The sequence below is a fragment of the Cinclus cinclus genome, chromosome 28 (genome assembly GCF_963662255.1).
Source record: "Cinclus cinclus chromosome 28, bCinCin1.1, whole genome shotgun sequence".
Classification (NCBI taxonomy): domain Eukaryota; kingdom Metazoa; phylum Chordata; class Aves; order Passeriformes; family Cinclidae; genus Cinclus; species Cinclus cinclus.
Genome location: NC_085073.1, coordinates 3,597,085 through 3,621,169, shown reverse-complemented (window position 1 = coordinate 3,621,169; position 24,085 = coordinate 3,597,085). Strand labels below are relative to the sequence as shown.

At 49.6% G+C, this 24,085-nt stretch overlaps 3 protein-coding genes across 10 annotated transcripts in view; 2 read left to right on the top strand and 1 right to left on the bottom strand.

Moving 5' to 3' along the window:
• The window catches only part of CELF5 (CUGBP Elav-like family member 5), a 33,894-nt gene extending 22,542 nt beyond the window's left edge, over positions 1-11,352 (top strand). For 2 of the 8 annotated variants that reach the window (XM_062510162.1, XM_062510164.1), the window contains exons 4-12: positions 2,094-2,222; positions 2,786-2,865; positions 3,842-3,988; positions 8,640-8,784; positions 9,335-9,481; positions 9,721-9,783; positions 9,871-9,954; positions 10,982-11,125; positions 11,225-11,352. In XM_062510162.1, coding sequence (XP_062366146.1) covers positions 2,094-2,222; positions 2,786-2,865; positions 3,842-3,988; positions 8,640-8,784; positions 9,335-9,481; positions 9,721-9,783; positions 9,871-9,954; positions 10,982-11,125; positions 11,225-11,352 — 1,067 coding nt within the window. Of the gene's footprint in view, positions 1-2,093; positions 2,223-2,785; positions 2,866-3,841; positions 3,989-8,639; positions 8,791-9,334; positions 9,482-9,720; positions 9,799-9,870; positions 9,955-10,981; positions 11,126-11,224 lie in introns of those variants that run through there. The other 6 variants (XM_062510166.1, XM_062510165.1, XM_062510163.1 and 3 more) reach the window with 6 other exon arrangements.
• A 3,736-nt stretch (positions 11,353-15,088) lies between these two features.
• On the bottom strand, positions 15,089-19,670 carry HSD11B1L (hydroxysteroid 11-beta dehydrogenase 1 like). Its single transcript, XM_062510148.1, is given in 9 exon segments — positions 15,089-15,198; positions 15,201-15,274; positions 15,474-15,639; positions 15,942-16,035; positions 17,053-17,126; positions 17,129-17,143; positions 17,516-17,627; positions 18,794-18,924; positions 19,586-19,670. Coding segments are annotated over 9 exon segments (861 nt in total).
• A 1,028-nt stretch (positions 19,671-20,698) lies between these two features.
• On the top strand, positions 20,699-23,452 carry MICOS13 (mitochondrial contact site and cristae organizing system subunit 13). Its single transcript, XM_062510143.1, has 4 exons — positions 20,699-20,731; positions 21,874-22,030; positions 22,781-22,832; positions 23,263-23,452. Exons 1-4 carry the CDS (start codon positions 20,703-20,705, stop codon positions 23,358-23,360), a joined length of 336 nt encoding a protein of 111 aa, XP_062366127.1. The 5' UTR covers positions 20,699-20,702; the 3' UTR covers positions 23,361-23,452.
• The last annotated feature ends 633 nt before the right edge of the window (positions 23,453-24,085 follow it).

Below are 24,085 nucleotides of genomic sequence, written 5' to 3'. Positions count from 1 at the left end.
TTGTGGGGGCAGGTGCTGTCTCCCTGCTCAGAAGGCAGCTGAACTGCACCTGTGTTATGAACTCCTGTGCCCTGGCTGAGGATTATTGGGCATCACCAGTTTGAATGAACTTGATCAGTTGAAATAATGTCTCCAAAGGCAGCCATTGCCATGCAGGTGCAGGAAGAAATGTAAAACGAATCACAAGGAAAACAGAAGGGGATGAAATTCCCATTGATGTAGTTACCAGGGATTCATGAAAATGGGGAAGCTGGGAAACCTGGCCTTTAAAAAAATATGCAAAGCCATGTATTTCAGCCACTTCTTGTTATATAAATCAGGAGCATCTGCTTGGGGGTGGGTTAAGAGCCTGGGCTGTAGCACTTCTCTTTCTGTGTGTGGTGGACACAAGTGGCACATGTCTGCCTGGGGCTGCAGGAGAGCTGTGCCTGGCTGAGCCTGTGCTGGGGCTCTGGGGCAGGGTGAGGTCACTCCTGTGGTGTCTGCATGCTGGATGAGTGTGGCTGTCTGCACATTCCTCTTGCTCACTAAGGAATTTGTTCTGGAAGGCATCCCCGGGGCTGGGGATGTACAAGTGAGTTCCAGGGTGTGTGGGGGCCTTTGTGCTTGTTCATTAGTGCTGCGTGTGTGCAGTTGCTTTTCTGTGGGGGACCCGTGGCACGAGTAGGTCCTGCCTGTGTGTGTGCTGCTGAGTTCATCTGTACGTGGCTGAGCAGCAGGGAAGGTGCCTTCCTTCCTTACCTGGGTGGGGAACCATCCCCTGAGCCAAGAGGAGCAGGACAGGGGCTGGGGCGAGCCTTGGTGACAGTGGGAATGTGTCATGTGCCATCCTTGCCTGGCATCCATAGACAGCACCCCTGGAGCTGCTCTGCTGCTGTAGCTCCAAGACCTGTTGTTTTTCAGGTCACTGCACTCTCAAACAGAGAGCAGCTCCCTTGCTATTGCCCCTGACGTGCGTCACATTGCATTGGTTTGTTTGGAGCCAGCCCCTCTGATCCTGTCGCTAACAATAAGGAATCCTCTGGCACTGCTGCTCAGCCACGTCCCCACACGTTCCCTCCCCTGGGCCGTGTCTCCCCACACAGATCTGGGGCACTGGGGGAGGGTTGGCTCTGTTCCCTGGCAAAAACAGAGGTTGGGCTGGCGTTTGGGCTGGGATTGCAGTGTTGTGCTGTTTTACTGCTGTTCACATCGGTCTGGTGAGGATGCGGCCCCAAACGCTGCTGTGTTTGTGCTTGCCTGGACAGGTATGGGATGGGCTCCTGTGGGTGCTGAGGGGGTGAGAGAGTGGGAGAAGGCACTTTGCACCTTCCTTGCCTCCACACTTACCCATCCCAACAAAACCATAATCCTCACTTCTCTCTTTGAGGACGAACCCAGCTCAAAGTCCTGGATGTGTTGGCCACTCTGCCAGCTCCCTGCCAGTGTGACACGGGTACCCAGTGCCACTGGAGAGAGGGAAGCAGGGACCATGGAGCTGATGGTTGGCCTTCACCCAACTGTCTGGTGTTTGGGTGATCCTACAGTGAGGCAGATTGGAATCCAGGATGCCAGGGTTTATCCCAGGTCTTGGGAGATAGCTGGTTGGATTGGAGTGGGGAAGGGCAAATGGAAATCAAGATGCTTGGTTACATGGCAGCTAAGGAAATGGTGGTCTTGGAGAAAAGGAAAAGGAAACAGAAGTTAAAGGTCCTGGAATATATCACCCTGCCTGGGTTGGTTTGCTGTATTTCCTAAGGCACCTGTTGGACTTCACCTGCTGATCAATAGAAATGGGATTGCCCAGACAGTTTTTCTTACTATCATTTCTTTTGGATTATTCGAAGGAAAAGGCTAATGGATGAAAGGAAATTATTAATCCTTTGTTTTCCATCGGGGAAGATAGGACAGGGGAAGCCACAGAAACCCTTGGAGGTTTGAGGAGCTTGGGCAGACCCTGCATTTTCACCCCTGGAAGCATTTCAGCCAACAGCAAATCGTTTCCATGCCAGGCATGTTTTTAACACCAGGCTGTTTTGTGCATAAGTGTTCCTCTCCTCCTGCTCTGGACTGCAAGCCTCATAGAAGGTTGATGTTTCTGTGTTTGCCCCTAGGGGACAGGAAGCTCTTTGTGGGCATGTTAAATAAGCAGCAGTCTGAGGATGACGTGCTCCGGCTCTTTGAACCGTTTGGGGTCATTGATGAATGCACGGTGCTCCGTGGACCTGATGGGAACAGCAAAGGTGTGAACCCTCTGTGTGTCCTGCCCTTTGTCCCTGCTCTGGGTAGCGCTCACCAGCCTCACCTTCCCACTGGGGCACTCATTCCCCTCCCTGTATTCATGGGAACACATAAAACAGCCAGGAATAGGGAGCAGGGCAAAGAGTCCTCTGCTGCCAGGAGGGATTGGGGAAGGTGGGCAGAGAGGGAACAGGAGGGGAATCCAAGCACGATTAGCTGAGCTATCAGGGTCACTCGCGAGCCTGTTCTGTCCATCTGGGACTGCAGGTTGAAGTGTTTGTGCCCACAAAGAGGGGTCCACAGAGAACCTGGGGAAGAGGTGATCAGGGGCAAGGGTGGAGATGGTGTCACCATTTGTAGAGTATATCATTAAAGTAATAATTTGAGACCCTTCCTCTTTTTTCCAGGATAGAGGACTTGGGATGAGTCATCCTTTTTGTTCCCTGCTTCTTTGGGGTGGCTTTCCTTTGCCTTACCTGAGATACAGACACTGTCTCTTGTGTGATGGCACTTTCACAGCAGTCCTGTCACTGCAATCTCCTGTGCTCTTTCTGTCCCTTTCCAGGCTGTGCTTTTGTAAAGTTCTCATCTCACACAGAGGCTCAGGCAGCAATCCACGCACTCCATGGCAGCCAGACAATGCCCGTGAGTATAAGGCCAGGGGACCTACCCTATTCCTAATCCTTGTCCCATTTCCCTGTTGCAGGGACCTCCCCACACTCTCCAAAAAACCACGACAGGTTCAACAGCAGTGTCCAGCTGGTGTGGTTGGGAGGTGTGTGGGTGTGTGAGTGCTCCACTCGTAGTGACCATCCTGTCCCCTGGACTGTTTGTGGCTGTGTTCATCCAGACTGGGAGTGACAGCATTAGCAGCTATAAAAGCTAAATAAAAGAGAGCCAAAAATCAGGCCATGATTTTGTCTTGGAAACAGCTACTGGAGTAGTTCAAAAGCGAGCAGGGTGAAAGCTGATAGTTCAGCCACATGGGTGGTCAGGGCTTCAGTGTCTGAGCACTCTTTGGCTTCTCTTATTTGGGCAGTAGAGGAGGCCCCTGGGGCGGGCTGGGTGTGGGTGGGAGCCCTCTGTGCCTTGTTGCGTGGCTGTGTGGCTGTAGCTGGGCCTTCCTGTGCAAGTGGAACTGCAGCTGTGGCCTCATCTCTGGCAAACTCCAACCTGAGACTGGGACACCTCATGGACAGGACAGTGCACTGCTGCAACCAGGGAATTCCCAGCTGCCAGAAGCTGCTCTGCCTGCCCAGCCAAGCTCGTGGTGGAGCGATGGTGCTTGTGGCCATCGATACCCTGGGTGTTCCTGGCTGCACCGTCACCTGGTGAGAGCAGCAAGGGATGTGTGCATCCATGTAGGCAGCTGCGTAAGGCTCAGGTGTGAGTTTCACCTGAAGGGTCAAGGGTGTGAGAGGGAAGGGTTGAATGGGGAAGGGCACAGCCCAGGTTCCAGGCAGTTCCCCATCACTTCCACGCCAATATTTGCTCTTCCGCTCCTCTTCCCACTCCTCTCTGCCACCTGTCCTGCCCCATCCTCCCTTGCCTGACCGCTGACTCTCTGGCTGTCCCACGCCTCTTCTCTCCTGCCTCCTCTCTGTCTCCTCTCTGTGCCTAGGGTGCCTCCTCCAGTCTAGTGGTGAAGTTTGCTGACACAGATAAGGAGAGGACCCTGCGCCGTATGCAGCAAATGGTGGGGCAGCTGGGCATTTTCACTCCATCTCTCTCCCTGCCGTTCAGCCCATACAGCGCCTATGCGCAGGCTGTGAGTATCCCGCTGGGGTGGGTGGGGAACGCTGCCCTGCTGGCCCCGGGCAGCCCCTGGGACACCACAAACTCATCTCCTGGCCACTGGGGGAAAGCTTCCCAGCACCTGGGAGCGCTCCTGCCTCGTTTCTCCACTCAGCTGCCTTGTCTTGCACAGTTTTTGTGCATTTTTCTCTGAAAATGGGGGGGGGGGGGGGCAGGGGAGAGCTGGGGCCTTCTCGAAGTGAGCCTGGGGTTTCTCTGTTCTGGAGGTGTTGGGAACAGGTCAGTCATGACCTTTGTGTCTTGTTATGAGGAGAGCTCAGAGCACTGGTTCCTGGGTGACATCTGGCAGACCTATGACACCAACTTGTGAACCCTTCCTCTGGCTTTGTGGCACAAATGTTTGTCTCTCCGGTTTTGGAGCAGCTGGAGAGCTCTTGGACCCAGCTTCACAAATTTATTTCTCTGCTGAAATTCCCAGGAGGGCCCTATTTCCCCCAGTGCTATCCTTGGCTCTCAGGTTTTCTCTCTTGGCCAGTGGGACTGTGGAGTTTGCAAGGTGCTGGAGAGGGAGCAGTGGGTAGCAGAGAGCCAGAGGTGTTTCAGCAGCCTGGCTGTGCTTTGGGTTTTAGTGAGAGAACCTCCTTGTTTTGGAGCCAAGGTGGCAATTGCCACTGATGTTCGAGGTAGGTCCCAAACTCAACAAATCCCAGATCAGCTGTGGTGGAGCATTGTTTGAGCCTCCCTAGTGAATGTCATTTTCAGGTCTCTGCTGCCAAGTGTAAAGCCCATGGAAGGAGGCTCAAAAATTGCTCAAGGCAGGAGATTCTTGTGTCTAGAGAAGTCAAAAGTAGATGCTGAAAATAATTTTCTAGGGGGGAGTGCAAATAAACCTGTTCTTCTTGTGTGTGTGGACACCTCCTCTGGCTTCAGCAGGTCTTTGATGTGCCATCCTTTCCTTCACACGACAGAGAACAAACTGCTTCTCAGCTGTTGGCTGTTTCCTCAAAGATTCCCCAGAAACTGCCAAATGCATTTTAAATGTATGGCAGGAGTATAGATGAGAAAAAAGGAAATACATATCAGGCTCCATAACTTCGGGGAAATTTGCAAGCCAGACATTGTTTTGATCCAACACAGATTATTTGAGGAACCCTTTGTGACCAGGTACCACCTTTTACCAGTATCCTTCTTTTCTGTCCAGCCCAGGAGCCAGCTGCACATGAGGTCAAAAGTTGTAGCTTATCTCAGCTGTGGGTGAGCCATGAGATGATCATGCTGGTGTGTCTCCTGCTGTCCTAGAGATGGCCCTGGCTTGGGCATGGTTTGGTGGTGAAGAAGGCAGGAATGGACTGCACAGTGAGGTTATAATGGCAGGAGGTGCTTTATCAGCTGAGGTCCAGGCTGTGTAAGGAGGAGGAGCAGTGAGAGCTTCCAGACTCAGTCTTTTAATCCTCAGGAACCCCTGCTGATGACAAGAAGGCAGTCAGGTCTAAGCTGTGCCTCCTTGCTTGTCTGCATCTTCTTTCTCCTCAGCTGTGTGTGTTACTGTGTTGCTCTCTCTCTGATTCTTCACTGGCCTTCCTGCTCTGTGACTTTGTTTTGACTTTCCCCTTCACTCAAGACTCAGCCTGTCTCCCATTTTTGGGGGATTTTTTCCTTCCTTTCCTCTTACTTTCCACTGGGTTTGGTTCTCCTTATTAATTTCCCTGAGGCACTGACCGCACACTTGACTGTTTCTTCTCTTGTGCCATCTCTGTCTTTGGTCTCCCTTCTGGAGGAGAGATCCCAGCCAGTCCAAACACACACACACAGTGCCACCATCAGAGGGAGAGGGTGTCAGCCTTTGGAATGCCATCAAACATCTCTGAAAGTCGGGGCAAAAGAGAGAGATTTCCATGCTGAATCTCCTTATGGTTCTTCAAAATGTTCTGCCATGGGCATCTCTTGGGAGCTGGGACCTCTGATAAGCCAGGGCTTAGGGGAAACCCAAAATCCCTCACTCTTTCCTGATTCTGGGCTTGGAGGAGTAGATGCTGCACTCAAGGTCCTCCCAGGGCTGGGAGATGCAGCTGGACCTGGATTCTGGATGTGGCTGAAGCAGACTGACAGGAGTGAGTGCTGCTGGGGTGAGCTGGTGCATCAGAGGCATCACAGGTTCTTGTAGCCATAATTTAATACACAACAGCTTCTCTCCCTGTCCCCACAGGGTTTGCTGAGTTACCAAGCCAAAGTGCTCCCCAGGGCTTTAGGAAGAAGTTTAGAGCATGGGTTGTTTTTGTTTTGTTTTCAGTTGTCTGTTTTAAATTTATATTAATAACCTTCTTCAAAAACTATCTCAAATTAAACATGAAATAATCATACACTAAGTTCAGTCTTAAGTTATTCAGATCTATGCAAATATGCAAAATAAGGTACTTAAAATAGTCAAACAGTGCATATTAGCTGAAACTGTAATAAAAAGTCTCATCTGGGAAGTCGAACTGGCTAAGCATCTGAAAGCAGTTTGTTTCAGTGCTTAAATCAGGTCTTGATCCCAAGTGCCTCTGCAAATGAGTTCATTTTATTCAACAAGTTAGTTCAGGTGGACTCAGGGAAATGTTTGGGAGCTGAAAAAAAATTATCAGTACAAAAGAGGCCTGAAGTCTTAAAAAAGAAGCTAGAGCAATTTACTAAGTACTTATAATGCTTGAATATTTCTTGTATATCATAAATCAATTAGTTCCAAACACAAAACATAATTTGTTCACACCTCCCCCCCTTTTATTTCTGCTCTTATGGTTCATTATGGTAATTTTATGTAAGTGATGAGAACAATTCCAGAGTCCCTATTTGGTGCTCATGCAGCCAGGTGGAGGCCTTGGCCCAACCAGAGCCCAGCACAGAACAGGCATTGATGAGAAAAGAGAAGATCAATATTCACAGAGTGAGTAGGAAACGTGTTGGTTCCTGCACTGTGGAGTGGGGACAGTGTGGGGACAGGAGCAGGAGCACATGGGGGCTCTTCAGAGAGGCTCAGCAGGGCCTATGACCCCAGGGAGGCCACATTTCACTGCAGCCTTGGCTCGGGCTGGCTCCCAGTGACAGGAGTGAGTCCAGCTCCAGGGGAGCCAGGGATCATCAGAGAGGTGATACCAGGGCTTGTCCTTTCTGGATTGAATGGCACAGGAGGGACTCCTGTGCTGCCAGTCCCCCTGCCCCAGAGCCCCCGTGTTGGGATGGGTCTGGGACACTCACCCATCCCCAAAAAGGGCTCGAGCCAATTTCACTCTGTGGCTTCACTTGTACCAGCTTACAGAGGCAGCCCTGCCATGAAATTCCTCTTCTTTTTGTGCAAAAGCCATGATCAGCTTCTGTGTGGAGCAAACTGGGAGGTTTAGCTAGCCACAAACTTTTCACAGTTGCCAGATCCTTCAGCTCAGCCCTGGGCCAAAGTGCCTTACTGACTTCAGGCCTTGGTGAAGACGTAGGCTGCTGGGCAGCTGTGTGTTTGTGTTGCAAAGCAGACAGTGGGATGTGGCAATGTCAGGAAGATTTTTGATGTTCCCTTGGGTTTTGCCTTGTGTCACCCCTCAGCTCCTCCTGAGAAACTCTGCTTTCCTAAGAGCCATGCCTGTGCCTCCCCTGGTCTTCTTGCTTGATGTGAAGACAAAGCTGATAAGGGCTGGATAATTTTGCATCCAGAACCAAGTCTTTTTTGACACTGCACTCTGAGGGCATCTTATGCTCCCACTGATGGTCACATAGGACCAGAAGGATTTATTTTTTCTCTTAACCCTCCTACCCTTCCTTTTGTGCATCTCTGCCTTGGCAGATGTGTCATGGCACCACGAAGAGCTGATGTCCCCTGGCCCCAGGGTGCAGGCCAGTGCCAGGGGACAGGCTGAGCTCAGGGGATCATGAGCCAGACCTCTGAGGGCAAAGCAGGCCACAGGAACTGGGCCTGGGCACACACCTGGTTGCGCAGCAGGGTACCTGTGCCAGAGTGAGCCCTGCGTGTCTCCCAGCACAATCTGCTTGTGGAGGCTGAGCAAAAGCAGAGGGATTTGGGCCCTGTTCTGAGGCAAGGCTGTGTTATTTAATATCTGGCGCTGTCCTGGGAGAAGTGACCAGGGAGAGGGGCCTGTGCCCGACAGTGCAAGGGGCTGTGGGGAGATGGTGCTGCTGGGTGCCAGGGGTACAGCCCTGACCCGTTCCCTCCCCACTGCAGGAGCTCTGTGAGCCAAAAGGGCCTGCCCTGTGCCCTGTGCCCCGCTGAGTGAGCCACAACCCCTCAAGGCTGCTGGTCCATGGAGAGGGGGAGACATGGAGGTACCCAGCTGTGGCCCTGGCTTTGTGGACTGGGATGTCCCCTGAGCTGTGTCCCCTGCCTGCAGCACAGGGAGCTGTGCCCAGCTCTCGGGCTCTCACGGATGACCAGGCCACTGTCCCACATGGGCAGGGGCAGCAGCTGTGTGGCTGCAGGGACCTCGTGGGCCCCAGCAGTGGGGACTGGGCGGCCACCACTGCCCACCCCAGCAGGTCTGGCGGTGTCAGGGGAGGCTCCAGGGCAGGTGGCAGGACCTGGGGGAGGTGACAGCCGGGCTGGTCTGCGCAGCCTCCTCCAGCTCTGCAGGGCTCTGGCAGCGGGAGGCCCCAGGCCCTGACTGCACGGTCCTGCCTTGCAGCTGATGCAGCAGCAGACCACGGTTCTCTCCACCTCCCACGGCAGCTACCTGAGCCCGGGCGTCGCCTTCTCCCCGTGCCACATCCAGCAGATCGGTGCCGTCAGTCTCAACGGGCTGCCAGCCACTCCCATTGCACCAGCGTCAGGTGAGGGCTGCCCGGCCAGGGAGCCTCCTGCCCCAGCACTCAGCACGGGGCCCGCCCAGGTAAAACAGTTCTGCACCTCCAGGCTCTGCAGCTGCATTTGCTCTCTCCTTTCCAGCAATGCAGCCTCTGAGCACAGCAGTCTCAGCTCTGCACAAATTCCTGCAACCCCCTGACACCCTCAACATACATTCTCTTGCCCTACAGCTGTGTATTTTTGATGCAGTTTTAGTAAAAGGACAGGGTTCCCAGCATTGCACTTGACTCTGAGGTCAGCAGTGTCAGAACAGACATGTGTCATGCCAGATGCTGTTCAAACCCACATCAAAGATGTTCCCCCACAACTCTAAGCACTCAGGTCTGGCAGTTCTCATACTCTTTCCACTTTCCACTTCATTTTGTGAAGGTTCTAGCACCACTCTGTCATCTCCACATGCCAAATAGAAGAGATAATGGCTTATACACAGCAGTCTTGCCAGGCAGGTGGAAGGGGGGAGCAGGGGATTTGTGGGACCTTGACTTTCGTAAGCTGTCCTCTCTTCTTGTTCTCCAGGGCTACATTCACCACCTCTCCTGGGAACAGCAGCCATGCCAGGACTGGTGGCACCCATTTCCAATGGATTCACTGGAGTGGTACCATTCCCAAATGGGCATCCAACCTTGGAAACAGTTTACACCAATGGCCTTGTGCCATATTCAGGTATTGAGAGCTGTAAAAAAACCCCACCATGCAGAGACCTGAGCAACTGCAATTAGTTCCTCTTTTCTGAATTCCCCACACTTTTGTAGATCCCTCTCAGCCAGGCACTGAGACTCACCTGGGGGTGAGGGTGGGAAACAGCACTACACACACACACACACACACACACACACACACACACATATGGAATGCCTGAGTGATTCCCTTTGCTGTGCGTCTGATGGTGTTTTTCTCTGCAGCCCAGAGCCCTTCAGTAGCAGAGACTTTGCACCCAGCCTTCACAGGAGTTCAGCAGTATGCAGGTACCAGCTTCCCTTGTCTCCCTCAGGCCCTTGTGTGGCTGACCAGATCCTCAGGTAAATGGTTTGTTCTGTCTCCTTGGGCTACAGCTGTGTATCCAACCACCACCATCACCCCCATTGCACAGAGCATCCCTCAGCAGCCTCCCATCCTGCAGCAGCAGCAGCGAGAAGGTGAGGAGCAGAGGGGCAATAGGGGTGTCTGGTGGTGTGGGTGGGATTTGTGGAGCTTATCTGCACAACAGAGCCAATGGAGAGGAGACAGCACTAGTTTTTGTCCACTGATCTTTGATTCTGGAGCTGGGGTATGGAAACAGCCACATGTTTGCAGTGAGTGGACTGAGGATCACAGGATGTTTCCTGACCTCACATTTGGCCAGATGCTGTCAGGTGCAAAGGGGCAGTAGGCCCTGGAACACCTTTCACACCAAAGGGGACGAGAGGCAGCACCTTCCCTATGCATTCAGGGGCAAAGAGCACTCATCCTTCTCTTTGCTGGTGCCAGAACTGAAGTGGAACCAGTCCAACCAGCCTCTCCAATGTACTCTCCTCTCTTTTCAACTTTCATAGCCTACTGAATTTATTTTCAACTTCAAAACTGGCTGGAATAGAATTTGGAGGCAAAGGCATTCTCTCTGCACCTAATTGGTAGAGCAAGTGTCAGTAAGGGAGCAGCTTCTTGTGCTCCTAAGGAGCCCGTGAAAGATTGGACAGGACCAGTTCAGCCCATAAATTGGATGTGTGGCATTCCAGGAGGTTTCCAATTAAGGCTGTGGCTTCTGGACTGAAGGCAACACTGCAGGAGTGCTACAACAGCAACCTTCACACAGCAGTGCCTGCCACTGTCCTAGGACTGGGGGACCTGTGAGCTCTCACCTCAGCTGATTTCATTCCAGCAAAACAGCACCCAGACACTCACAGAGCTGGTTGTGTCCAGCACCCTGTGTAGGAACTAGGCAAGCTCTGAAAGAGAATCTGGTCTCCAGAAACTCTAATTTTGTATAGACTCTCCCAGTTGCTCTTTGAGAGCCCTTGATACCTTTGTGGAGCAGTGACAGAGACAAGCACGGGGAGGTCAGAGCAGAAGGAGGCAGTGCTAGGGCTCTCCTCCAGTGCTGTGCTGTGAGTTGAGCCCATTTCTCTTCCCCTGCCCTCTGGGCCCTTTCTGTTTTGTCCTTCCCCATCACCCTCGTACCTGCAGGTCCTGAAGGCTGCAATCTCTTCATCTACCATCTCCCCCAGGAGTTTGGAGACAATGAGCTGATGCAGATGTTCCTGCCCTTTGGCAATATCATCTCCTCCAAGGTGTTCATGGATCGTGCCACCAACCAGAGCAAGTGTTTTGGTAAGTGCAGGCAAGGGAAGCATGATCAATAAAAATGACGGCAATACAGGACATGGCACCAACAGTGCCATTGTCATCCATCCTGTGTCCTTCCATCAGGTTTTGTGAGCTTTGACAACCCATCCAGTGCACAGACTGCTATCCAGGCTATGAATGGCTTCCAGATTGGCATGAAACGCTTGAAGGTCCAGTTGAAACGGCCCAAGGATGCCAACCATCCCTACTGACAGCAGTGAGCAAGCAGGAGTCACTTCTGCAGCACAGGTAAACTGCCCCCAGCAGGGCACAGCTCTGCTCAGGGGTCCAGCTGCTCCCTGCAGAGTGGGAGGCCAGGAGTGGAGGCAGTGACACAGCTGGTGGGGCAGAAGCTTCACCTGAGCAGGGTGACCAGAACAGGCCTGGAGATGATGGCCAGGTTCAACAATCATCAGGCAAATTTGTGGCAATGGGGCAAGCCCAAAGCCAAGCCAGAGAGTCAAGATCAGGGTCAGGTCTGGTGAAGGTGAACAGGGTCAGATATAGTCCAGTGATTTCCAGGCAGGTCTGTAATGACAGTAATAAACATCGAGGTGGGAAGCCAGGAGTTGGAGCCCAGGTAAAGAGATCCATGGACAGGACAGGTCCATGGACAGGTGGAGACTGGCACTTCCATGCTGTGAATCAGACAAAGGCTGATGGCACAGAGCTGTAAGGAGACTCTTGGAGCTGTGGGCAGAATGTGGACAGACAGTGCAGGTGGGGCTGATCAAGTTCATCAGGGCCTGGGAGTGCCCTCAGAGCCGTGACAGGCAGATGGTTCCAGTGGCCTGCTTGTGGTCTAAGCAAGGTTTTACTCTGCTGTCCACCTGCTCCCAGAAAGCTTTTGACTGCCTAAAAAGGGACTAAACCCCAGTAGTTTTCAGTTGTTACATGGGCCCTGAAGTTAGTCTGCGAAAAATGCTTTCTGGGGTAAGAAGGGACAATCGCATTATTTACATGGATCACAGGAAAGCAGAGAAAAGTGAGCCCCTGCAGGGCTGCTGTCCAAGAGCCAGCTCCTGCCAGCCTCCAGATGGGGAGCAGGGGAGGGCTGATCTGATTTGGGTCAGAGTCCTCCACGTTTAAGCAGCAGCAGCAGCAGCTCAAAGCCTGAGGTTTGCATAGATATCCTCCTAATCTCCCAATTCCCTCCATTCTCCCTTTCTGTTCAGGTGAAGGGAAAGTCCAGAGGAAGAATTTCTGCTTCAGGTTGATTTTCAGAGAGGCCAGTAAATTTATCGACTCTTTTGACACCACCCCTTTCCTTCCTCGGCTTCCCACCTTACCCACCCCATCTTCCTCCTCCCCTCCTCTCCAAGACATGCAATTAAAGAGAAGGCTCAATATCTGCCCAGGAGGAAGATTCTTGCCACGCCTGGACTCGCATATTTGCTGCTAACGGTGCAAAGCAAAGGGACCAGCAAACCAGCAGCCCCTGGGACATGGAGCTCTTCCTCTCGGGGTGTGGCTGGAGAACATGGACCAAGCAAACCCATGGTGTGTCTCTAGGTTACTGCAGTGATGTGTGGAAATTCACTTCTGTCCCTCCCTCCCTCCCACTCTGTTTCTGGCCCTTTCATAGATAACTATAAATATATACAGTCTCTATTTTTTTTTTAAACTAGCTCACAGGACCAAACTTTTCCATTCAGAGACTGACTGCTTGCAAGAGGTGTTGGAAATTAGGGGTTTGCCTTTGCAACAGTGTCTTCTCAGCACGCACTGCAGATAGGCCTGAACATTTTGGAAAGGGGGCTGGGGGTGAGTTGGGGATGGAGAGAGAGAGAGAGAGAGAGAGCGAGAGAGAGAGAGAGAGAGAGAGAGCACATCACTCTGCTCAACATGAGCAAGAAGGAGAAATACATTCCTCCAGGATTAGGGCACAGTGAGCTGCTCAGCTTGAGTCGTTCATCCACCTTAGCACCAGCCTGGTTAAGGATCTGGAGAGCTCTGTCTTACCTTTCCAAGGGCTTCTGCAGACAAAGCTTCTGGGATGTGGTGCCAGCCCTACCCCGAGCACTCCCCGATTAGGCTGAAAGCACAGGAAACCAGTCCCCTTACTCAGAGGAACTGCACTGCCTCCCCACACACGGCACAGATCCGTGTTTCACAGCTCTCCATGGCAACAGCATTTTCTTGATGAAGGCAGGAGAAGATGAGAGTGTGAGCAGATGCAATCTCCAGCAGAGCTAGAGAAGCTCCCAGGGGCTGCACACTGCCTCCCTGTGTCGGATACCAGCACTGGGGAGTGGGCAGTTCTCCTTCCAGATGACACAGGACGTTTTCTCCCTCTGAATTCAGGAGGATTCTCCTTATGCACCCGCTGCAAAGCTTTCCCCAGCAGATGCAAGGAAAATAGGATGGAAGAGGGTTCCATTCTGGGATTTTTTCCCCCAGCACCCCCTCCAAGAGACAGATTATACATCATGCAGCATATACATATATATATATACACACATATATATATATATGTAGGGACAGCTCTCTACACTATATACACAAACTCTAAAGCACAGAATGTAGTTCAGAACTGGATTTTAAAAAGATTCCCTGGGAGTGGGGGGTGTGTGTCATCCTAACAAGGCACACCCCTTGAACAGTTTGGAACAGTCTCTTCAGTTTCTACAAAAATAAGGAAAGGAAAGCAAGGCAGAATGGACCAACAAACCCCAGAGTGATTAGTAATGAACGATTTCAGAATTCCAGAGTTTGATATGGTACCACAAGCATTGGTGTGTGTGTGAGGGTGTGTGAGCACATGGAAATAGGGACAGAGAGTTGGTGGGGCAAAGTTGGTGCAATTGATACTGAAGTGAGCTATGGGGATTTTGGAGAATCTCGGCCAACTCTCATTCTCCTCCAGTTTGCCCTTTGTTCAGGTGTTTGTGGCACAGTCCTTTAAGTACCTTCAGTTCTCCTCAACCACCCTTCTGTGTCTGATGCTGAGAGTTTATGAGAGGTGAATGAAGCTGTGAGAGTCTGTGTGTTTCTATAGTCCATGTTTACTTATTGTAAATACCATTTTTATACTTAACATCTATTATGTATGTGATTTGTATAATGTACTTTATTTCTGCTACAAGTAATTTCATGAAGTTTAAACTTAGTCTAATTTTGAACAAAACAAAAAAAAAAAGAAAAAAGATGAACAAATGCAAAATGGAAAAAAAAAGGACTTTGGGAATCCTAGGTCAAGCTGGTTTAAAACAAGCATTTACAGTTTCTTCCATCACAGTTACTGATGTGACTGTACAATGTTACAGGTGCGATACAAGCTTTGTCAATGTCAAATTCCTCACTCTGATAAAAAAAAATCCTAAATTTATTTAATAAAAGTTTTACTTGCTAAGTAACTGGGGCTCTACTTCATGTTGTCAGTTGCACTTGAAGACATTGCCAAAGCCCTGGACCAATTTAACAGGTCACATGGGGTCAGCAGACAGGTCTTGGCCCACAGAATCCAGGGGACCAGTATTTCTTCACAGAGGAAGCATCAACACATAATACCAACACATTAAAAACTTGTTTATTTAAAATAAGAGATTAAAATTCTACTTAGGGGAAGCAAGAGGGTTCGTGGAATCCGAAAAGAAGTAGTGGAGGAGGATGTCCCAGGAATGTACAGACATTCCAGGAGATCCTGTGCAGACAGATGGGGGTTAAAACTGGGGCGGGATGCAGTCAAAGCAAACAGGTGAGGCTGAAGAAGGAGGAGGGGAGATGGGAGGAGGGCTAAGGCAGAGTGAACACTGGGAAAGATCCCTGACTGATAGGCAGCAGCAGCAGAACCATGGCTGAAGCAAGATGAGAGACCACAAGTCACGTTAGGAAGAGGGGACTTGGCCGACGCTGCCCCGCTCCTGCTTGACACCAGTGGTTGAGTGGGATGTTTAGTGGGATGGCACGAGTGTGATTAGAAGAGATATGGGATGAGACTGGGCATCCCTAGGGACTGCTGTAGTTATACAAAATCCGGAGCACGTGGTGCCCGCTGCTGGGGAACAGAGCCCGGAGGCAGCAGAGCTGCTGCAGCCACCGCGGGTAGAAAACCTCCGCGCCAGAGCGGCTCCGCCCCGGACAACGGCGAGCGCGGCCTCGGGAGCAGGGGAGGCACTGAGGTGCACTTTGCCCCTGCCAGGGAATGGGCAGAGGGGCACTCAAAGCCAGGCAGGGTTTGAGCTGGGCACACTGACCCAAAGGTTCTGCCTGCTCCTGTTCCATAATGAACAACCCCTGTGATGTGCCCGGGCAGGTGCACTCTGCCCAAACAGATGCACACAGAGTTGCTGTGCTCTCAACAAGAGATGTATTCCTGCAGACAAATACATACCTGGTGTACTCCAATGCTGAATCAGTGTTTATCAGGCCCAGGATGCACAATGTGACAGACACATCTCTCTTCTGCATGATAAGCTCATGGTGCAGGGAGCTGAAAAATCCATCCAGTGCAAACTTGAGGGCAGAGTAAGAAGTGATAAAGGCAGTGGGCATTTTCCCTGGAGAGGGAAAAGAGAGAATGGAAAACACCAGGAAACTGGGTGTAAGGAGGATCCATGGAGAGGGAATCTGGGAAAAGATGCAGGCTTCGTCATACTGTATCAACTCATGTTCTTTTCAGGTGAGTCTCTCTTATATAAGTATATTACACTACATATATTATTACATATTTATTATAATATTATTATATACTATGAAAAGCACAGTTTAAAAATGTGTTTAGGAGTTGAACAACAGAGAAATATGAACAGAAACCATTGTTTCCATGAGGCCAGCACTTACTCCAGGTAAAGCCACCAACCTGTGAGGGAAGGAACAACCACCAGAGCACCTCTGTTCTTCTCCAGGGTGGGAAGAGCTGCTGTTGCAAGAGCCACATAACTCAAAAAATTCACCTGGAATGATAAATGTAGACATGGAAGAAACAAGAGGGTTTGAAAGTATGAGCCAATAAAGTCGACAGAGTGGTCAGAAATGGAAAGGAGCGTGGTTTGGAATTGCCTTTTCAAACATCAAATGAGAAAAATCATCTCTAAAGATGGGGACAAACTTGGCATCCATGAATCTTTCAGATTCCAGAAAAAGCAGTGAGGTATATTGAGAGCAAAGGTTATTCCTGGGCTTTAACATGCAGATTTCCTGACAAGACAGAATTAACTGTCCCTGCTTTTTCTTTATGCTATTGTTTACTCTGCAATCCCTACCAAAGATACCAGTTTCAGACTACTCCCCTTTTAAGTTTCTCTTGACTGAGCTCAGACTACAGTGAGGCACAAAATCCAGCATCTCGTCAGAGCTTGACTGCTCTCTTAAATTACAAGAATTTCTTACCTGTGGCCTTAAGTTCCCATTCTCCAGTGTAAAGCCTCCTTCCAAAATGAAACAGAAACTAGTATGAAACCCACCTGAATGAAGAAGACTGAATCAAGGAAACAGCTCTTCATTTCCATGGCCCCAAAACCTGGCACCAGGGTGATTCTACAGGAAATCTCTAAATTTGTGAATAGCGACTCAAATGGCAGACTCCGTTCCAAACAACTTTGTGTTCTGCAATTGTGCACGTGCCATAGACCAGTAGGAAGTGCTGGCTGCTCACTTACAGACCTTTCTGAACTAAACACAACTGCCTGGAACTGCCCATCAATTCTAAACTCCTGGGCTAAAGGGAGGTAAGAAGGACAGAAGGAAGAAGTCTGAAACTCTTCCCAAACATTCCTCTTCACAAATGTACAACATCTGAGCAGAAGACCCCTTTAGCAACAAAGCCTCCAAACTGCTTGACTTCAAACAGGAATGAAGTTAAAGGATTGCTCTCAACCATTGCCACAGGCTTGGATTTATCTTGGAGCTTCCAAAAGCTGTCCCAGGAGATGCCAAGCTCACCCAGTTCCAGGTGAGCTGGGAAGCCTCACCTGCATGAGCCAGCAGGTGTATTCCACATCCCCGGCCCACTGCTGGGAACGGTTCTTGCTGATGTGCTTCAACAGAGGTAATCCAGGCCCCCTTGGACAGCAGAAAAAGCAGTCACACAAGGACATCCCCTGACCATCAATCAGGGAGCTCAGAAATTCCAGGAGGGCTGAACCACTCCCTCAGAAGGCTGGGAAGTGCTTTACCATGAAGGCAGATAAAGTATGCCCATCTGGGAGCAGCTTTGACTGCTCCTCAGGAGTACAACTGAAAGGAAAACTGTTTGACTTTGACAACAACTCCCTGGAATGATGTCTCAGCATGATTTGGGCTCAGAACTTAGTTCTGGTGGTACATCTATATCCTTAACACCTTTCTGAGTTCAGGGAACTGAAGCAGAAAGCTCCTACTAGAATAAGAACTGTGCACACACCTGAAAGCCAAAGACATGCCCAGGATGCTCACCCAGCTTTTGGACAGCAAACTGAACCACATTTTCAGGCTCTGAAGGGGAAAATATATCTGTAGGGATATAAAACATTTTCTTTTCTCCAAGTGTCATGCATTTCTCCATCACCTTGAAAAAGAACACAAACCAAAGATTAAATTATTTGGAAAAAATAGTAGGGGAAAAGGGCACCATAAAGCACATACTACAGCCAGTGAGAGTTTTGGACAGAGGCACACTTTAAGTTAAATTCTACAGCTGTTTGGACCATGGAGAGCTCATTCTGCATCCAGACTTTGAATCTGCATACTGCAAAGAGTTAGCTCTATTTAACTGTCTGCTTAAAAGATCTACTTTGGGATAGGATCAAGATTCACTGCTAAAAATCCAATCTTCTTCAGGAGAAATCTTCTGGAACAAGGGTTATGCTTTACATTAAGTTCTTACCTTTTTTCCAAAATAACTGGAAAATAATTCCTCTTTCATAATTCTTTTGCTATGTTGCTTGTGTGAATGTGCCTGGCAATGATATGCAGTTTTAGCTATTTGCTGAAATAATGCCTTCCAGTCACTAGGAACTATTATTATGCTCACTGTCCCCAGATCACCTTTTACACCATTTCACAGTGAAGAACTTTCCTTGGAAGTCACACATCTTCACAGTTAAAGAGTTACCCTTCCCAAATACTGCCCCATTTCATAAAGTACAGATGAAAAAGTCCCATCTGTTTGAGTTGGTCAAAAAGCATTTAACCTAAAAAAAATCTTGTGTTTTTAACAAAATTGCCGCAAATAGAACAATTTGGACTCTGAAAAGCTGCACAATGTTGCACAGGAACTGTACTTCATGGAGTATCTCAAATTGAAGAGGACCCATAAGGATCATCAAATCCAAATCCCTGCTCCTCACAGGACTCCCTCAAACCAAACCATATCATTAAGGATATGGCCCAGATGTTCCTTGAGCTCTGACAGGCTTGGTGCCATGACCACTTCTCCCTGGGGAACTTACTTCAGTGACTGGTCAGCCTCTCAGTGGAGAACATTTTCCTAATGTCCAACCTGAACTTTCCCTGATGCAGCTTCACACCATCCCCTCATATAAATAAATGTTCAGGCAGTTAAAAGCTCAGGCACTGTATTTGCATCTTCTTGTACAGGCCCACTTCTCTTCTGGGTGTATGCTTAACAGTTCCAAAGGAAAGTTTACCATGCTGACAACTAATTTTTTTTTGTTGGTTTGGTAAAAGCCTGAATCCCTCATGTCTTCCTCCATACATGGATGAGGTTCTTACCTTCTGCAGTACAGCTTCCCTTCTGGCAGTCAACACAATTTCAGCACCAAATCTGGCATAGCAATATGCTATCTGCTCTCCAATCCCAGCACTGGCTCTAGTCATGAGAACACAGGCACCAGACAGGTTCTCTTTTTCATGGGAAAGAGAATAAAAGATACAGAAGTAAGTGAAGAAAGCAGCAGAGGAGCTGCCCTTAACTGCTGGCAGAGCTTTAAAGAAGAAAGATGCACCTAAGTGCTCAAAATTCTTGGTGCTTCTCCAAAACTAGAAGAGGCGGAACTGATGATGCAATGACACGATGATGCCAGCTAGCTGTGTCACAGGGTCTTTGCCTGGGTTGCTAGACCAAAATCTTTCAAGAATCAAATTGGTTTTGACCTTCTAAGAAGCTGTACAACATAAACCAGAAACCAGGCTATGTGCCTTCTGCATATCATTTACTCTTTGCCATCAGTCTAGAGACACATCAGCCCTCTTGTGCTAGGCACTGCATACCTACAGAGACAGCTCTTGACACCAAGGAATTTACAACCAAAACATAAAAAGAGCAAAGTGCCATTTTCCCCCCACAGAGACAGCAGGATCCCTGCTCTTAGACCGTCTTCCTCTTTGTTTCAAGTTTCTCTTTGTTTCTGGGAATAAAACACTGCTTTAGGGCCACTGCTTTTGGGGCCTGCCTCTAGTAAGACTACAGGCAGGAATGAGACCATCAGTCAAAGTTTGGAAATTCAAACTCTTCTCTTGTATGACTTAGACTTCAGCTTGAAATCACCCGCCTGGCGAGCCTACCTGGGTTAAAGTCATCTTTCCAGAAGAAAGTTATGAGGCCAGCTACAACCCCTGTAGCACAAAGCACTTGTCCAATTGGCTTCATATCCCTCCAAGCTGTGAAGGGCAAAGTGAGATCTTGAAGCTGAGCACTTCAGCCAAAATAATACTGTGGTCTCCTTCCTCTGATGCCTGGAGCCAACCTGCGAGAGGCACGGAAAGGCTTTTGTAGAACCGAGAGCCCACCCGAGGGGTCTCTCCCCTGGTAGCCACAGCCACCTTGGTAAAGAATAAAAAGGATCTTTCACCGGCAACTCCTATAGCCCTCTGCACTCAGAGCCAGCCCCCACACACTGCAAGCTTACAGGAGAAAAAATAAACCCTCGTGTCTAATCTTAGAGAACTCTTAATTCATTAAAGACTGATGCCAGTTGGCAGCAGTGACCCCAAAACAGCCGGATCTCGGGAGGGAGGCGGCGGCAGAGCCCAGGGGACGGAGCCTTGTCTGGATAACAGTGGGATGAGCTGCTCTGGATGAGCTGCTCTGCCACCTCGCTGCGACACAGCGCGACAAAACGGGCAACGGGGACAGCGCCACAAAGGAGCTGGAGCCACGACCGGCCCTTTCACAGCCTCAGCCCGGCCCGGTCCCTCACGCCCCTCAAACCCCCCAGCCCTGCCCGCTCCCTCAAACCCCCCAGCCCTGCTCGTTCCCTCACGCCCCTCAAACCCCCCAGCCCTGCTCGTTCCCCCAGCCCTGCCCGCTCCCTCAAACCCCCCCAGCCCTGCCCGCTCCCTCAAACCCCCCAGCCCTGCCCGTTCCCCCAGCCCTGCCCGCTCCCTCAAACCCCCCAGCCCTGCTCGTTCCCTCACGCCCCTCAAACCCCCCAGCCCTGCTCGTTCCCTCAAACCCCCCCAGCCCTGCCCGCTCCCTCAAACCCCCCAGCCCTGCCCGTTCCCCCAGCCCTGCCCGCTCCCTCAAACCCCCCAGCCCTGCCCGTTCCCCCAGCCCTGCCCGCTCCCTCAAACCCCCCAGCCCTGCCCGTTCCCCCAGCCCTGCCCGCTCCCTCACGCCCCTCACGGCTGCGGCGCGGGCGGGGCCGTTCAGGCACGTGACGGTCCCGGCCCCGCCGCCGCCATGGCCGCCCGCCTGCTCCCCGCCGTCAAGTGAGTCCCGCGGGCCCTGCCCGCCCGGCCCGGCCCGGCCCGCTCCCATCCCCTCCCCGCCCTCCCGCACCCTCCGCACGCCTTTTCCCCCCCGTGCTCCCCGCCCGGCCCGCGCCTCACGCTCCCCGGTTCGTCCCTCGGCTCTGCTCTCCTCGCCCCGCGCCCTTGGCCTGTCCCGGCCTGGCCTGTCCCCGCGGCTCCCCGGCTGTGTCTGCACTCGCCGGGCACGGCTCTGCCGCGGGCTAGGGGCGAGCATGGGCGAGTAACATAAGCCGGGAAGAGCGCGGCGCTCGGAGCTGAACCTGCACCCGCAGCGAGGGAGTGCAGAAGGGGAGAAATCCCTTTTCACCGAAATGCGTGTGGATACACGACTTAAAAATTGGTTCTTTCTTGTCAGCTCTCTTGTATCTGTCGTACGTCCTACTACTGCAGTACCGCTGTCTGCCAAGTTTTGGTTGTCCCCTTGTACAATAGCTTTTGTGTTTTGTTTTTTTTTTAAAGGGAAAACATCTCTCTGCCCTGTGAGTTTGGAAAAGCCAGTCACCTCAAATCTCCTTATTTTTAATGGAAATGCCAATAAAGGCTAAATATTCTCTTCCCATGTTTCCGTTTTGTAGGTTGCCATCACAGCTGTAAAACTGGTGACTGCACATCATGCAGGGAAACTGTAAAAGCTTTAGCAACACAAACACCATGGCCAGGTGTTCACTGGACTGTAATGAGCTTAAGATATCTGTGTCTGTCAGGTTTATTAGATAAATATCAGATTTATCAGGAGGAACCACACCATTAACATGGATGGCTTGCCTACTGCAAAATCTTTAGTTGCTTTTAGCAGAGGAAAATGCCAGTGATTCTCAGGCTTTAAAAAGTGGCACACGCTCTTGAAGAACTTGACACTTTCTCATTTTTATATTGAAAACCATCTCTGATAAAATGTGAATTAGGTGTAGTGTCAAGGGGCTGACAGGGAATAGTTGTCCTAGGAAGGCAAGGAACACAGGTAGGTATTTTTCTGCTGATTTTTGCCTGCAGTGAGACATGAGATTTCTTTATTGATATCCTCTTTGGCAGTCATAACCACCAAGAGAGAGATGCACTGATGGTCAGAACATGAATTGTTGTGCTTTCAATTCTTTCAGGTTTCTGATCAAAGGAGGCCTGGCTGGAGCTGCTGTGTACGTGGCGTATGACCAGGGGCTGCTGGGCAGTGGCACAGAAGGTGCTGAAGCACTCAAAAAAGCTCAAGAAACGCTGCCTCCAGCTATCCAAGAGTGGACAAATTACCTGGGCTGGGAGGTAAGGGCTGCTCAGGTGATCCCTGCAACACAGACACCTCCTCTGAATCAGGAAGAGAAAATATGGGGGTGATATTCTGATTCCAGTGAGTCTGGCAGGAGTTTAACTGTTGAAACTGGATTTCACATGGCAAGTATTTTGAAGAGGATTGAAATGGAAGGTGGATAAAATTCTAAATTTGGGGCAGAGACATTGCTCGCAGATGTTGTTTCAAAGGAGAGGGGTAACCAGCCTATGCAGGGTCAAGGAGGGGTTTGCAAACATGCTCTGGGAAGTATTTAACTATGTAGTGATATTTCTAAGCTTCTGAAGGATCCTACATGTTTTTAAGAAAAACAATAAAAATATTACCCTCCCAATTTCTTACATTGTTAACAGTTCACCAAGTGTAATTTAAATTACTTGAAGAAGCCTCTCCTTTATGAGTAGTTTTGAAATCCTCAGAAAAGGCATTTTCTTAAAGTTTGAAAAGCATTTTTCCTATTATAGACAACTATAAATTAACAGAGACAACCATGAATTTGTTTTTTTCAGGAGCACCTAAATACTATGTTCTACCTTTTGTACCTATACTTTGTTTTGCAGGAAAGAGCAAATCCCAGACTTAGAGCATCATGTCTGGTCCCTTTTGAGGCTTATGGAGAGTAGGCACCTAAGTATTTTTGAGATCAAGAGTCTTTGCCAGGGTGATGTGAATTCCAAGTGAAAACCCTTGAGTGCTGATATTTTTGTCTCTCTCTTTCTTTCTAGCTCCCACCCACTCCAAAATTTGATTTTTCCCTCTCTAATTCCTGGAATAAAGGTAAAATAAGTGCTCACTAGCTGAACTCGGTCTTTGGCTTTTCAGAAGGGATGAGCATTCCCGTTGTTATTAGAATTTTAGACATTTTTGTTTGAAGGCCAAAGCACATTATAAATGCCTAATAATATGTAGTTTTTATGGTGCAGCAGAGTATTCATGTAATTGTGGGGAAACACAATTCACAAATAACTGTGACGTGTCCAGCATCACCATGGAGTCTGTGGCAAGGCCAGAAATAAAATAGGACTTAAACAAAGAACTGAGCTCACTCAGTCTTGAAATTGTCTTAATTCATGTACAGGCCCTGAAGTTGGAATTTCTGTGTCACAAATGCTCAGGGCTTAAAGAGATCTACAATGGTGGTGCTGGAAATTGGAAAATTTGGCTTGAATGATGGTGATGTTGTAGTAATTCTCTGCTTTCCTTGCAGGAGTTCACACAGTCATGTCTGCCTTGTCTGTAGCTCCCACCAGGGCCTGTGAATACACAGTGGAAGGCTGGAAATACGTGAAAGATCTTGTTAAATGAATATGTTCTCCAAGGTTCAGGATTCTCTCAGTTCATCCCTCTGGAGGGCAGATTGGCCATGTAAGGGCTACAATAAAAGACTTTGGAACTTCCATTTGTATTTGGGTTGATTTTAGCCTGCAGAGTGGAATAATTGCTTTGTCTTAGCATTGATCCAAAGCTCCAAGAATCACAGATCAGTTGTGATGAAGTGATGGCCATGTGCTGAGGAACAGCTTCTGTTCTAAAGCTTGGAAACCAAATAGATTATTCTGAAGCTGAATTAATCTTGAAGTTGAATGCCACCCAATTCAAACCAAGCCAACAAGAGTTAAAAAGAAATAAATACAAAAATGCAAGGTAACAGTAAAAGATGGCCTAGGAGGATTACACATGCACATGGGAGAGTAACTGAGCAAAGTTTATCTGCATGAAACCTTCGCTTGCACTATGCCCCAGCTGAAGTTGGCAGAATGTGCATATTTTCATTTTAATGTGGAAGAAAACTTTAATGAGGTCACTTTTCAGTCACAGCCTGGGCAAATGCAAAGAGCACCAGTGGCCTGGAGGGCACCACTACTGTAAAATAAAGTTACAAATTGATTCTGTGGTTTTAACCTTTTTTGATAGGATTGTTACAATTACAGAATGAGCCAAAGCACAGCTGCAGAACAGGGAACAGCGGGAGGAAGAGCAGGATGAATCCTTACTCAAGTCAGGAAGCACATTTAAAACACAAGGATCAA

Excerpts from the sequence above, each read along its gene's own strand:
- MICOS13 (XM_062510143.1), top strand. The coding sequence starts at position 20,703 with ATGGCCGCCCGCCTGCTCCCCGCCGTCAA. Across the intron at positions 22,031-22,780 it reads CAAATTACCTGGGCTGGGAG|CTCCCACCCACTCCAAAATT; the intron begins GTAAGGGCTGCT and ends CTTTCTTTCTAG. Across the intron at positions 22,833-23,262 it reads CTCTAATTCCTGGAATAAAG|GAGTTCACACAGTCATGTCT; the intron begins GTAAAATAAGTG and ends CTTTCCTTGCAG.